At 38.2% G+C, this 13267-nt stretch overlaps 1 protein-coding gene across 1 annotated transcript; it reads left to right on the plus strand.

Annotated features, from left to right (window-relative positions):
• Window positions 1-6403: 6403 nt before the first annotated feature.
• LOC119729959 lies at window positions 6404-12524 on the plus strand. Its single transcript, XM_038202752.1, has 7 exons — window positions 6404-6581; window positions 7802-7861; window positions 8520-8717; window positions 9101-9226; window positions 10264-10351; window positions 10478-10528; window positions 10856-12524. The coding sequence occupies exons 3-7, from the start codon at window positions 8532-8534 to the stop codon at window positions 10936-10938; spliced, it is 534 nt and encodes a 177-aa protein (XP_038058680.1). The 5' UTR covers window positions 6404-6581; window positions 7802-7861; window positions 8520-8531; the 3' UTR covers window positions 10939-12524.
• Window positions 12525-13267: the final 743 nt, after the last annotated feature.

Consider the following 13267-nt stretch of genomic DNA (forward strand, 5'->3'; position numbering starts at 1 on the left):
GACAAATCCGGTTCCACACATCAGCTTTCCAACAACTCAAGCAATTCATGAGATGGAAGCCACCAAGCCACAATACAGGGTGGATTGAAAAGAAATTAACCGAATTCTTAAAATTATGTGGCTCCATTTTGATAAAAGAAATAGGGTTAAAGTACATCTTATTGACTTTTATCTGTGAAAAAAATCACGTAATTTTCATACTCTATTACCACGTTATATCCACATGTATTTCAATATAAAAGATCACAAAACTCGGCTGTCCATGGACGTTCAGATCCCGGTTTTCGTGGGCAAATGGTGGGGCGATTGGACACCATCTTCTTATGGGGGCGCTGTTCAGACCGGCCGATCATGGGCAATATCGGACAATAGGTGCCGCTTTTCATGGCGGCACATTTGCCGACTTTTGCGCAACATTCCAAAAAACGGGCGCTCGTTAAGAAAGAGCGCTCGTAAAAAACGGCACGCTTTACGAAATATATAGGAGGGGGGGGGGGTAAATATCCCCCATCCCCTCAGCGGCAAAGGAAGTACAATTGGGGGTGCGCGGCCACTGCGTGTACATATAACGTGTACGCGCGTCCTCTCACACAAGGAACGGTGCACGTCAACCACTGATCTCTATATAACGACTGGATAGCGAACAGGGAGCCGCACAATGAATGAATTTGACGCCATATTGGTGAGACCGGTGAGACCGGCTGGTGATCTACAAAGGACAAGTTGCCGAATTTATAGACAGCATGATTTCTTTTGTAACATCGCGGTTCACTTGACTTATATTTTGACCACCACCACTGACCAAGGTTTACAATTTTTCTAACGACGTGATTTACTTTCTCAATGCCGCAGTTCACTTTTTCGGCGTTTTGGAAATAATAATCACTACGGAAATGTGTCCCTTTTAGAACATCATTATATGTGTACGTGACTAAAGTGCGCGTCAACTGTTGATACAACGTGTGCGTATATACGCGCTGAACGTTCGTATTATACGCAGCCATCTTCGTGAAACCAGGGGCGAATTGGTCAATATGTAAAGTCTACTGTGTGAATGCTGTATGGATATCCTCTATCCCAACCTCGTGCCCCGTGGGTACGATCTTGCAGCGCCATGGTGTTTCCCATCATGCCTTGTGCGATCGTTAGTGTAAGGAACTCTCCCTTTTTTTGGCTTGCACCCCCCCCCCCCCCTCGCGACGCCCATGATAGTTGCCATTTGATTATTTTGATTGTTTATTTCGCGTGCGATTGTAATTAATCTGTTGCTTATCATTCATCTGGTTACAAATTCGTAAATGTTCACTTCCTTGTGTTGGATTTTTTTTATTATTGAATCGGCTTATTCATCCGTATATTTATATTTTTGTTTCGATATCGTTTTTACTTATTTTACAATATTGATGCTTAGCTTTAATTTATGACTAGCTACATGATTATTTATTTATGGCATTTTCTATTTTCTCTAACCCTCACATTTTATCCCATGGTCTCTATATGTGTTTGTCCGATTGTCTGTTTCTGTAATTGTTGAGTTGACATTTCGGTTTTGTTTTGTCAAGGCATCTTCATATAAGCCCCCGGCTTCGAAAGATGCCTGTATAATTGCCTACATAGCTATATACATGTTTGATCTTGTTGAGTGATCGGGCACAACCCGACCACTTTCTCCGCGGGTTTTCTCCTTAACCGTTCGTGATATTGAAGTTAAAACGATATCGAAACAAAAATGTATATAAACAGATGAATCAGCTGATTAAATAAAAAAAAATCCAACACCAGGAAGTGAACATTTAGGAATTGTTTACCAGATGAATGATAAGCAACAGATTCATTACAATAGCACGCGAAATAAATAATCACAATAATCAAATGGCAACTATCATGGGCGTCGCGAGGTGGGTGGAGGGGGGGGGGGAGGGCAAGCCAAAAAACAGGAGAAAAAAAAGGGGGGGAGAGGGGCGAAATCATATTGTTGTTTATTTAAAGGGTTGGGGTCGCCGGGGGAAAATACCCTGCCCACCCTCGAAAAAATGATCAATCGGGAAAATGCAGGAAATCATAAGGATTTGGGGGGAAATGTGCTTTGCCCCACTCAAGAAAAATCCTGGCGACGCCCATGGCAACTATATGTAACGCAAAACATGTGTAAATAATAAACCATGCAATGGAGAACAAATTTACTTAAGCCAGTAAAACAAATTAATTTAAAACAAATTGTTAGAAGTTATAACAGAAAGAAATAGGTATAAAGATACAACTCAAAATAACCACTCAAATAAGTTAGGTAGTGGTGGATTTAAATGGGATGGTTCATCATACCAAGAGCCTTTGGCGCAAGAGATAATATTGCAGATTGACATTTTGACAGATGGCGGACAGCAGTCATCTTCAAATAGCAGGTCATGGTAGTCCCTGAACGTCAAAAGAACCATTCCAATGGGTTGTCATGCCAGAATTAATTGAAATTAACATCTTATATGTCTATTGTACAAAAACTTGTCGCACTTTGTCAAATTATGATTTTCACATTTAGGCTTAGTTTATAGTTTATTTTTGCTTTAGAAGCATACTCACCCTCTTTAAAGTCTAATCAGAAAGTGCTGCCTTTTCAGATGTCTATATTTCGTGATATTTCAAGATTCGTTTGCACATGTTTTCGTATCAAAATTTCAACATGAAATTTCACGAAAATTAGACATCTAAAAAAGTGCGACATGTTTTTGTATACATCACGTACATGTACATGGTGGCGAGTGGCCTATGTTTACGGAGGTAGTCCTGTAAATTGGCCACATTTATGGGGCTAGAAACTGAGAATCTCCTTTCGTTTAAGCAGTTGCTTTACATACTTGTCCATCTCTTCTTTCAGGTCATTATCCTCCTTCCAAGCGTCATTTCGAGAGTAAAAACCGTCAGCACTAGGCCCCACGTTCGTGTCTTCGGTTCCGCAATGACACCGATCTGTACTGTAAAGCTAGAGTTGCTACTAGTCCTTACCCTGTACTAGACTGCGCGATATTGGATACAGCGCGCGGCCCATCACCCCCACATAAAATTGTTTAACTCTATGCATCCCCATCGGCAAAGCACTGTGGGATACTGTGGCAACCATAGGCCGTCACGAATATGAAGTTCACTTTGAAATCACTTTCATTTTGTGTAAAATCTACTTTCATTTTAAACATGAACTTGAAAATATTTTTATAAACAATTTAAATTTGAAAATATTTTTATAAGAAATTTAAATTTGAAATTATTTTTAAAAGCAATTCAAATTTGAAAATATTTTTATAAGAAATTTAAATTTGAAATTATTTTTATAAGCAATTTAAATTTGAAAATATTTTTATAAGAAATTTAAATTTGAAATTATTTTTAAAAGCGAATTAAATTTGAAAATATTTTTATAAAAAATTTAAATTTGAAATTATTTTTAAAAGCAATTTAAATTTGAAAATATTTTTATAAGAAATTTAAATTTGAAATTATTTTTATAAGCAATTTAAATTTGAAATTATTTTTATAAGCATTTTAAATTTGAAATTATTTTTTATAAAAAATTTTATTTTGAAATTATTTTTATAAGAATTCTATTTTTTTTGAATTAACTAAAATAGTTTTTTAAAACATTTTGAAAAGAAAACTATGTAGAGCGGTAAATTTTGAAATATTTACTGAAAAAGGGGAACGGCAATGAACGGCCACCATAGTTGTCCTATCCAGTCTGTGTATATGGAGATCAATGCTTGTATTATACAGTCCGTGCGTTTCGTGCGCATTAATATTGGTGGTGCGTCGGTAAAGTGCTGACTTAAGGTTACTTGTTTTGCAGTATGAATCTAATGAGAGCTCAAATACACCAGTGGTAACCAAGGCCTTTTTTCATCACTCGGCCGTACCATTGCTATAGCGTAGGGATCTAAAAGCGGACCCTAAGATAGATGATGGGAGGCTTTTGTGGCAATACTAAAGCAAATGCTATATTAAGAATATGACGTAATGGCGCGCAATAATAATTATTGCCTGACAAACGCAGTCGGTATGAGCTTTGTACAGTACGCCGTGCCAGGCAGTGACGACGGTTGAAGAAGCAGGAACACTCCAGCGTAATTATAAGGTAAAACGATTGCATTTGTTTTTCATTCCGTAAGATTCAATGCAGTCATTCATTACAATTTGTACAATCACGTACAAATTTTACAATGATATGATATTTGATAAATATTACGTACACAGCAATCAAGCAGCAAATGAAATTACATTGAGGTATAAGGTTTAAGCGAAAGGCTTTGTGTCTATAAGGCACTTGTACAAGTGCAAATTACATCTAGTGGATGTCCAGCATAGGGCGCCGAGGCGGAGCAAAGAAGCAAGAATTTCTGTATTATGTTCTAATATACTATGCAAACTAACCTATGGACACTGAGACAAATATAGGTTACAAGATACTGTGAAATGGACATATAGTACAAACAAAACACAAGATAAGACAGACAACTACGTGTGAGACGAGGCATTTTTCACTGAGATAGGGCAATGATTTTTAAGAGAATCATCCTAATTATTCCAGTATAAAAGATGCCTCGACGAACAACACTATTTAATACATTGACGTTCTTTTAAATTGGACGAACACATTTTCCCTAGCACCAATTCGTGTATTATAGCTTATAGGCCTACATACAATTTAGATGTCTTTTTCTGCGTCAAATACGAAATTAATACAGGGAGGGATTATCTTATGCGTGATTGTATACATGAGTTATTCCCGTGAAGTGATATAAGTCATTACAATGTAATAGATTTTAATTGAGCAAACATCATGATCACGATAGCCTGCATTCGAAATTGCACGAACCGCTCGTCTTCGTAAAATAAGTAATGTGTCACATTAACGTTTCGTAAACGTATTAACTGCCCCGATTCAAGATTGAGTAATTTAAATATCGTAAAACGAATGAAATGAAATTGTACTCGGGAGGTACTATTTTAAACGAGTAACATGCCAGTGTTCTTAAATATTTGTATTGCTTCTTCGTCAATACGGTTTTCCGAGTAAGTTTTTCATAAAATTATTTTATTTTATTTCATAAAATTATTTAATCTGAATTAGCTTTGTTTTATTAAAAATCAAAGGAACAAATTGTGTGTACTTGAATTGATCGATACAAAATTATGAAAGTTGATTAGAGGACATAAATACATAATTTGTTTATGAAATGCGTAGCTGCCACAGAGGTCATCTTTGAAATGCGAGCAAACATAGATGAACCAGACCGACGGACAATTAACTGATTGATTAATTGATTGATTGATTGATTAATTGATTACAGAGAATCCAGAGATACTTTCTGTCACGGTGATGGCCACTACTAATGCCCCTCCTTCCTACGTGGCTGCGCCTCAGCCCGTCGGCCAGCAACAACTGGTAAGCCAGTCATCTCTCCCGGAATATAACAGTTCAGAATAATTATGGTGTAAAGGAAAAATCAAATAGGGCCCCAATATTGTGCACTGTGTGTATATCAGTATTATGTTAATTACTATAAGCCATCACTTATTTTATGATAATTATATGAATGACATTGATGGTGCTTTTATGTTATATACCCGGTATTCACTATGCCTGCTCTGTACCGTTCAGTACAGGCAAGCTGTACACGCCGCTGGTCTTCGTACATAACTACACGCGCACAATACTTATACAGTCCACTTATTACATTAAGTTTGCAATGTCATGTACGTACATGTACATGGACCCTATTCATGTGCTAATTTTGCCATGAAAACAATTAAATCTACCTCAAGGACATAGTGTGTGTCGTGTTGCGCGAGTGTATCAATGAAAACATTGACTTAGTTCATTGTTTTTTTATTTGTTAGGGTTGCATTGTACCTACACGAAATATTTGTTATCCAAAATATCACGTGTTTTTTTTATTCACAATAATCACTCCTCTTAACAAACCCCAAATTGGTCATTTGACTTATGGTAAAAATATTTTTAAAAAATCATCTCCCATATACTTTTATAAAAGTTGGCCCGAACCCAAATGAGGAAAAATTCTGGAACCTTGTTCTCGTTATTTTGCACTTGGGTGACGTAAGCTGTCAAAGTGCGAAAAAGAAACTTGAAATTATCTGAACAGTTGTTTTGCATGCGAAGCCCCCCCCCCCCCACTTTTAAATGTTATAGCCTCGCCCATGAAAGGGTAAAAAAACATTGAATCAATAATGGTTTTGAACTTGTGGAGGCATCCATACGTGATCCTGAGAGTTTCAAAGAGTGTACCGACAACATGCATAATGGGCCCACACAAGACCAATGAGTCATACCCCGAAAACCATTGACACTCAACCTGATTCACCAGGTGACGGTGCAACCCGCTGCCGACGTTACTTTCGGCACGGTCAACCCACAGCCTCGAAGTGGTAACTGGAAGGGTATTGTATGGACAGGAATAATTCAAGTGGTTTTGGGTTCCTTAACCGTCATTCTGGGGATTGTCACCCTGACTGAATTTGGCCAGTTCTTCTTTTTCGGTGACATCGGATCTCCAATTTGGTGTGGTATATTAGTAAGTACAATATTCACCCTCATTCCATGCTATTCTTTGTTTATTGACAGTGCTGATTCATTTGTTTCTTTGTTTCTTATGTAGCCTTTGATGCCTATTATGATCATCCTTTTGGTAGAATACAGGGCCACTCCATTCCATATCCGCGCATCCATGGCTGCGTGGATGCGCAGTCGGTTTTCTATAGGGCCCTCTATTGATTAAAATTTACTTCATGCCCCCTCCGCATCCGCGCATCCAGGCATCCAATAAAGCGCCCTCTATAATTGATTTAACTTAACTTCATGCCACCGGCGCATTTCTATAGCGCCCTCTATTGATTGAAACTTACTTCATGCCCACTCCGCATCCGCGCATCCGCGCATCCAGGCATCCAAAAAAGGGCCCTCTATTGATGAAAATTTACTTATGCCCTTCCCCGCATCCGCGCATCCGCGCATCCACACATCCACGCATCCACGTCAGGGTAGGTAGGGGTTGGTTTGAGATAGGGAAATAAAGTAGTGAGTCTATAGGGTAAATACAGTAAAAGGTCCTGGGGTAAATAAAACGCCCTCTATTAATGACTTCATGCTCATCCACCCCGCTTTCGCGCATCCAAGACATCCCAAGCCGTCACTCGGTGTATATACTACGTACTCGTCATTCATTCACTCTCTATAGCGCCCTCAATTGATCACAATTTACCTCACGCTCATTCACTCTTTACCGCCCTCTATTTTTATATATATCTACGTTCATACCGCATGTTGTATACCCACGTACGTACGCGTTAGCATGGGGAATTCTCATATATACCAATGTTGCTTCGTTCTCAAAAGAGTGCCCAACGTCAACGACCCCACTCCTCACATCGCATCCAACTACCAAAAAAAAACCTTTTCCCGGCGTGGCCCTGCATTCTATAGTTGCTCCATACTTTTAAACAGAGGCTTATGTGGAGAGCGGGGAATGAATTTTGCGGAATATTTCTCATTAAAAAAGACGAAAAGTTGTTTACATGCACGAGGTTTACGGTGGGATAACGGTGTACGTGTGCAATAATACGTTTACGTTGTACAACAGACACTTTCGTTTTGTGTCCACATCGGAGGCTAAAGTGTCCAATATCTTGCCAAATGAACATTTTGGTTGCATTTGTATACATCTGTTGCACACGTGGGGACGCCAAATGAATCCTCTAGCCTTTCCTAAATCTCAGCAATGATTTTTTTGTACAGTTCTACGTCGTCGCTGGAATCTTGGGCATAGTGTCAGGATGTAAGAAGCATTCCGGAGTGGTAAGCAGTGTTAAGGGTTTCTTACTTGGAAGTATAATAGTGTTTTAGTTGTTGCTACCTTAGACTTTACACAAGTCGGAATTGCTTTAAGTCGGTATCTTAAAAAAAGTAGCAAAAATCACTTCGTTTACCTCTTTCCAGATGCCCGACAAGGTACACCTCAGCGCGCATTCCACTTCAGTGCCGTATAGCATGAATGCGCACCCACTGTACGTACATTGTACAACACGCGTATTACACGTACATGTGTGTACATGTACTGCAGAGCATGTGCATACATGTGGTGCAATAGTTAGCAATATCACTTGAAAATAACATGAACATGTACGTTTTTAACATGCTGGTCCGGATTTGACGCATGAGGGCGCGCGTTATGTACTGTAAGGACGTATGCGAAGGCGATATGCGCTGTGAGTGGATTTACAATATAGGCACAGACCGAGCGCAACCCAGACTTGGCCAAGTCTATTGCTACCTTGAAGTGGGAAATCTTCAAAATGGGTGGGGGAGTAACAAATGAATACAGTCCTGTGATATTTCGCAGATATAAGGACTGAATATTAACATATGACCACTTTAATGGACTTGGACCAATTCCACCAATGGACAAAAAGTCTTTTAGAAAGATTTCGAAGGAATTGTTTTTTTTTCTGCACAGGCTGTCGGCTACATGGTCATGTCCATCTTGGCTTGTCTGGCTGCGTGCTGCGTCATTGGTTTTGGGGCTGCCATGATGGCGATCATCAATCAAGTCTGTCATCCAATTTATACGCGTTATCGTTATGACTACACTTATGGCTATCGTGGCCAGAGCGTCTCGTACTATGACGACCCTCCTTCATTCTGTTATTTGCAGGTGAGTCGAACTTTAATCCCCTGATAATGAAACGTTTTCGTGTTTCTGCCTCCAGGGGTGTCTATCTTTTTTTTCTTCATTTTCTTATTTGTTACATTTATTTATTTCTCAGCGAATTTGCCGTCGTTGCTTCACTTTCGAGGCGCTATATTAATGAGAATCACGTCTCCGCTTTTCTTGATTTGAAGTATTTCCAAACAGCGATTTGTGTTTCAATGTGTATGATGAAGTTAAACGATTTTGAAATCTACCTAGACGTTTACAAGACGGAACGTTAGGCCTACGTACTGCAAAGATATTTAGGTTTAATATGTGTTGAATTGTGGGATACCCTGAAGTGTGAAGGTAACTAATACATCATCTCTTGCAATGATTCTATGCAGGCGGCTGTCAATGCTGTTTATGCTATACTGATAATTCTCGCCTTAGTGGAGTTTGTTGTCGCCATCATTGGTGCCAGCATGACCTGTGGTCCACTCTGCAGTGGTGGATCAGCAACTCAGACAGTGGTACGTGACAACACCAAGTTATGTCCTTGTAGATCTGCATTGCTTTTTTTAAAATCTAGATCAAGTAAAATTCAGTTTTACGCGGTGTAAATTAGCTCATTGTGATTTGTCTTAGGACATGGTGCGTTGGGATTAGGTTATTAAGGACTTTTGAGACCTTGTGATTGTACGAACCGAGCATTTCATGTTTTTGAGGTAAACTCCAGTTTAAATTCACCTGATAATCTATAGTGGGCTCATTTCTAACGTATGTATCGCAGCATAGATGTATCACAAGTATGGCAGTTATTGTTGCATATGGCTATATAAGCCTGCCTTTCATCCTTTGATTGGCTTTCTTTCGAAAGCACTTCTGACAAAAACAATCTACAGGATGAGTAAAAAAAAGGAGACCCAAATGGTGCTCCCATTTTTTTCAAAAGACGTTCTGCATGTAGCGCTTTCCAGATCTACAATATAAAAAAAAACGATTAATAAACTTTCTTTCAGTGAAAGAATCATTCAAATCGCTCGTGTACTTTTCAAGTTATGGAATTTTGAACACAAACACCATTTTGTTTAACATTGTCCACGGATCACATTAAGGTACATGATCTAGGTAAGAGCTGGCAAGCGCTACATTTTCAAATAGGGGGTCACCATTAGGGCTTCCTTTTTTTTTAACTCTCCCTGTAGTTATTGTCCGTGATGCCCTGGACTACCACTGAAGCTAGAAGACGAAACTATGAAAGGATAAATAGGCCTATATGTTACAGCACGGAAACACTTAATACTCGGGAAAGTATAGCGAATGCCTTTTAGACCTAAATTTGCTCAGAGATCATAATAATTCGACCACTTAAAATGTTAACATTATGGTAACACTTAGGTGTCGGGGATTTTAAGAGGAGAGGTCGATGTAAAAAGAAAAACACATTCAGATTCTGGATAAACGACAATTACACGTACGATAGCAAGGTGGTAGGTATTTAATTATAGGATGATGTATTTGAGAGAAAAAACACCCAAATGAAGTATAATTGTTCTCATAATGACAGATTCAATACCAAGCTCAACCACACCTGGTGGTTGCCACACAGCCCCAGGGACCGGCCTTCTACAACATTGCTGGTCAGCCACAAGTTGGTAAGAGACGTCTTAAAAATATTGTTTTCATCTATAGTAATGATCAGATAGAAAAATCCCAGGCTTATGGTCTCTCCTATGCAGTCTCTTGATTCATATAATGTGTTCCCCGTTGTTCTTGTTTAGCCTACCCAGCCCAGCAGGGGCAGTATCCGCAAGCTCAAGCGCCCCCAACGGGTGAGTAATGGTACCAAGAACTCATTAAATAGGTCATCGATGAACTTTGACCTGAAGGCGTGATATCTAGGGTTGAAACAGACTTTAAGTCTTGCCTTATTCATGTTAAGCTGCATGTGGATGTACATTAGGTTTTAGCAATATGCCTACCTTATGTGTCAATAAAGAGATGTTGCATACGTTTAATTTTCATACAGTGAATGAAGAAAAGTGTACTCAGATATTTCCTCAAAAGCTCTTGTTACATAACAAAGAATGTATACACGGTCTTATCCTTAAAACTGCATTCGGCCATTTTCCCTCAGTTTGTTTTGTTTGAATTTATAGCCTACCCAGCCCAGCAGGGGCAGTATCCGCAGGCTCAAGCGGCCCCCACCGGTGAGCAACAGTACAAAGAACTCGTTCAATAGGTCATCGATGATCTTTGACCTGATGGAATCATGATATCTGGAGTTGGAAGAAGAATTAAATTCTTGATTTGTTCATGTTAAGCTGTATCTGGATGTACATTAGGTTTTAGCCGTACATGCTGTGGGTCAACAAATAGATTTAGATGCAATGCAATAATGTTGTCCTGCTTTATTTTAGAATAATTCAAATAAAAGTTGGAGAACTGGCGCTTATTTTTTTTATAAATGAAGAAAGCATAACGTACTCAGATATTTACTGAAGAGCTGATGTTTCTTAAAGGATAATGTATATTTTTACACAGACTAATATTGAAAATTTCCCGAAATCACGGCATCGGATGCAGACATTGGCTTAATTTGTTGAGCTCCCAAGCACTGTACGTATTTTGGCAGCATCGGATTTTGTTGCCACATATTCAAAGACGTACAACAATGAAAGCCAAAGCCAGGTTTGACACTTAACAAATAAAGGAATCACCCTTATACATTTTACATGGGGCAGGATAAATTCCTGCGTATTGGGAATATTGAGTTGAAGTTTTTTTTTCTGGTTATGGAACTTACTGTGCAATATGGAATCGGAAGGGTTCAATTTTATGTGAGACTTGGCGGAATTTTGTATTATAACGAAATAAAAATATGGCACTCTAGTCTGTACAACACATAATGAGCTACACTTCTTCGATTGTGACCATTAGATCTATTTGTTTAATCTAGGTGATAGCTGACATTGAGTTTAGGTTGTAATTCACGAACTTTGTGTGAGTTTAGGCCTACAGCGTGCTCAGTGACTATCCACTCAGTGAATATCAGATTTGTCTATTATTCAGGATGAGTGAAAAAGAAAGTGACCTAGGGTAGTTGTTTGCCTCTTAAAAAGCAATAACAGTTGACACACCATCGAAGCGTACATTAAACAAGCATGCTTTTTCCACTCATTTCAACAAATAAAATACTGAAATTGATCCATGCCATGAGAAGTTTACTAAAATTTTTACAAACAGACCATACAAATTTTTTACTAAAATATTGCATTTTAGCGCTGTCAATGGAATGCCCTAAGAAGCTATATTGTATTATGTGAGAACCACAGATTGCACACATGCATTTAGATACAAGTGAGATTTTAATAATATTTTTCTAAAATAATGATGGTGATTTTTGTCCGTTTTCCTGGGCAAATGTTCGTTCATTCTTAAAGGCAGGAAAACGTATGTACAAACATGTTCATTGGTGGACAGCTGAATATAGGGATGTGTATTAAAATATATTAACTTGTGAACAAAGCACGCAAAATACATGAAATTGTCAATGTTACTAGTGATTGATATGTACAAAATCGCCCTATGTTTATTAAACTGAGCGAGCCATATATTTTTTTAATATTCTTATTACATTTAGGTTTTAGCAGTCATGCGTCAAGAAATGGCTCTATTTTGCAATACTGTTCATAAAATTGAACTTAGAATGTTGGAGAACTGATGCTTATTTTTTTGTAAAGTATAATGTACTCAGATATTTACTCAAGAGCTTTTGTATGATGGATAATTATTAAATACATTGATATTGTGCCTTTCCCGAAATCATGGCATTAGTTAATGCATTGGCTGCATGTTTTGAGCTCCTAAATACTAGAGTCAGTTTGCTCGATCTGATATTTTTTGACTGCACATTCAAAAGAAAGGAATTATAGCCTGATACATTATACAGGCATGATTAAATCGGTCATATGTGGAATATTGAGTTGATGTTGAATTGTTCACGGTCTGGATATGGCACTTATTGCAATGTGGCAACGGAAGTGTTCAATTTTGTTTCATGGAAAAACACTGAAGAAAAAAAACGAGCAGTGCCCACTTGTACGAAGGAACCAAAAGAAGGAGTGCAGTAATGATAGTTATACAGAACATTCGTACGGGGGAAAACCTTCATTTATGTTTTGCTTGGGTTATGCTGCTAAAATATAAGTTGTGCATTGATTTCATTTTTGTGATGCCTTTGGTATCATAAACTCCTTTAGTCTTACGAAACCATATTTCAGGGAAAGGGTTTTAAAACTGTAAAATCAGGACATCACGTGCGTTTTTATTATTCCATATATTTCCTTTTCTATCGCAAATTTCGTTATGCAGATCTTTATGTTATAGGTCTAAAATATAAAGAATGTTTTGATTCTGATCGCCGCAGTCCTCAATTGAGGTCAATAAAGAAATTCAAATGTCTTGAATTTGCGTTTTTGTTCTTGAACCGTTTTAGTAGTTCTGAAGAGTTTTCGTCCTGCCTTGATGCTAGTTTTTCCAAACTGTATAAATGGGTTACAAATTCAGTA

Source organism: Patiria miniata, unplaced genomic scaffold, assembly GCF_015706575.1.
Source record: "Patiria miniata isolate m_02_andy unplaced genomic scaffold, ASM1570657v1 HiC_scaffold_22, whole genome shotgun sequence".
Taxonomy (NCBI): Eukaryota; Metazoa; Echinodermata; class Asteroidea; order Valvatida; family Asterinidae; genus Patiria; species Patiria miniata.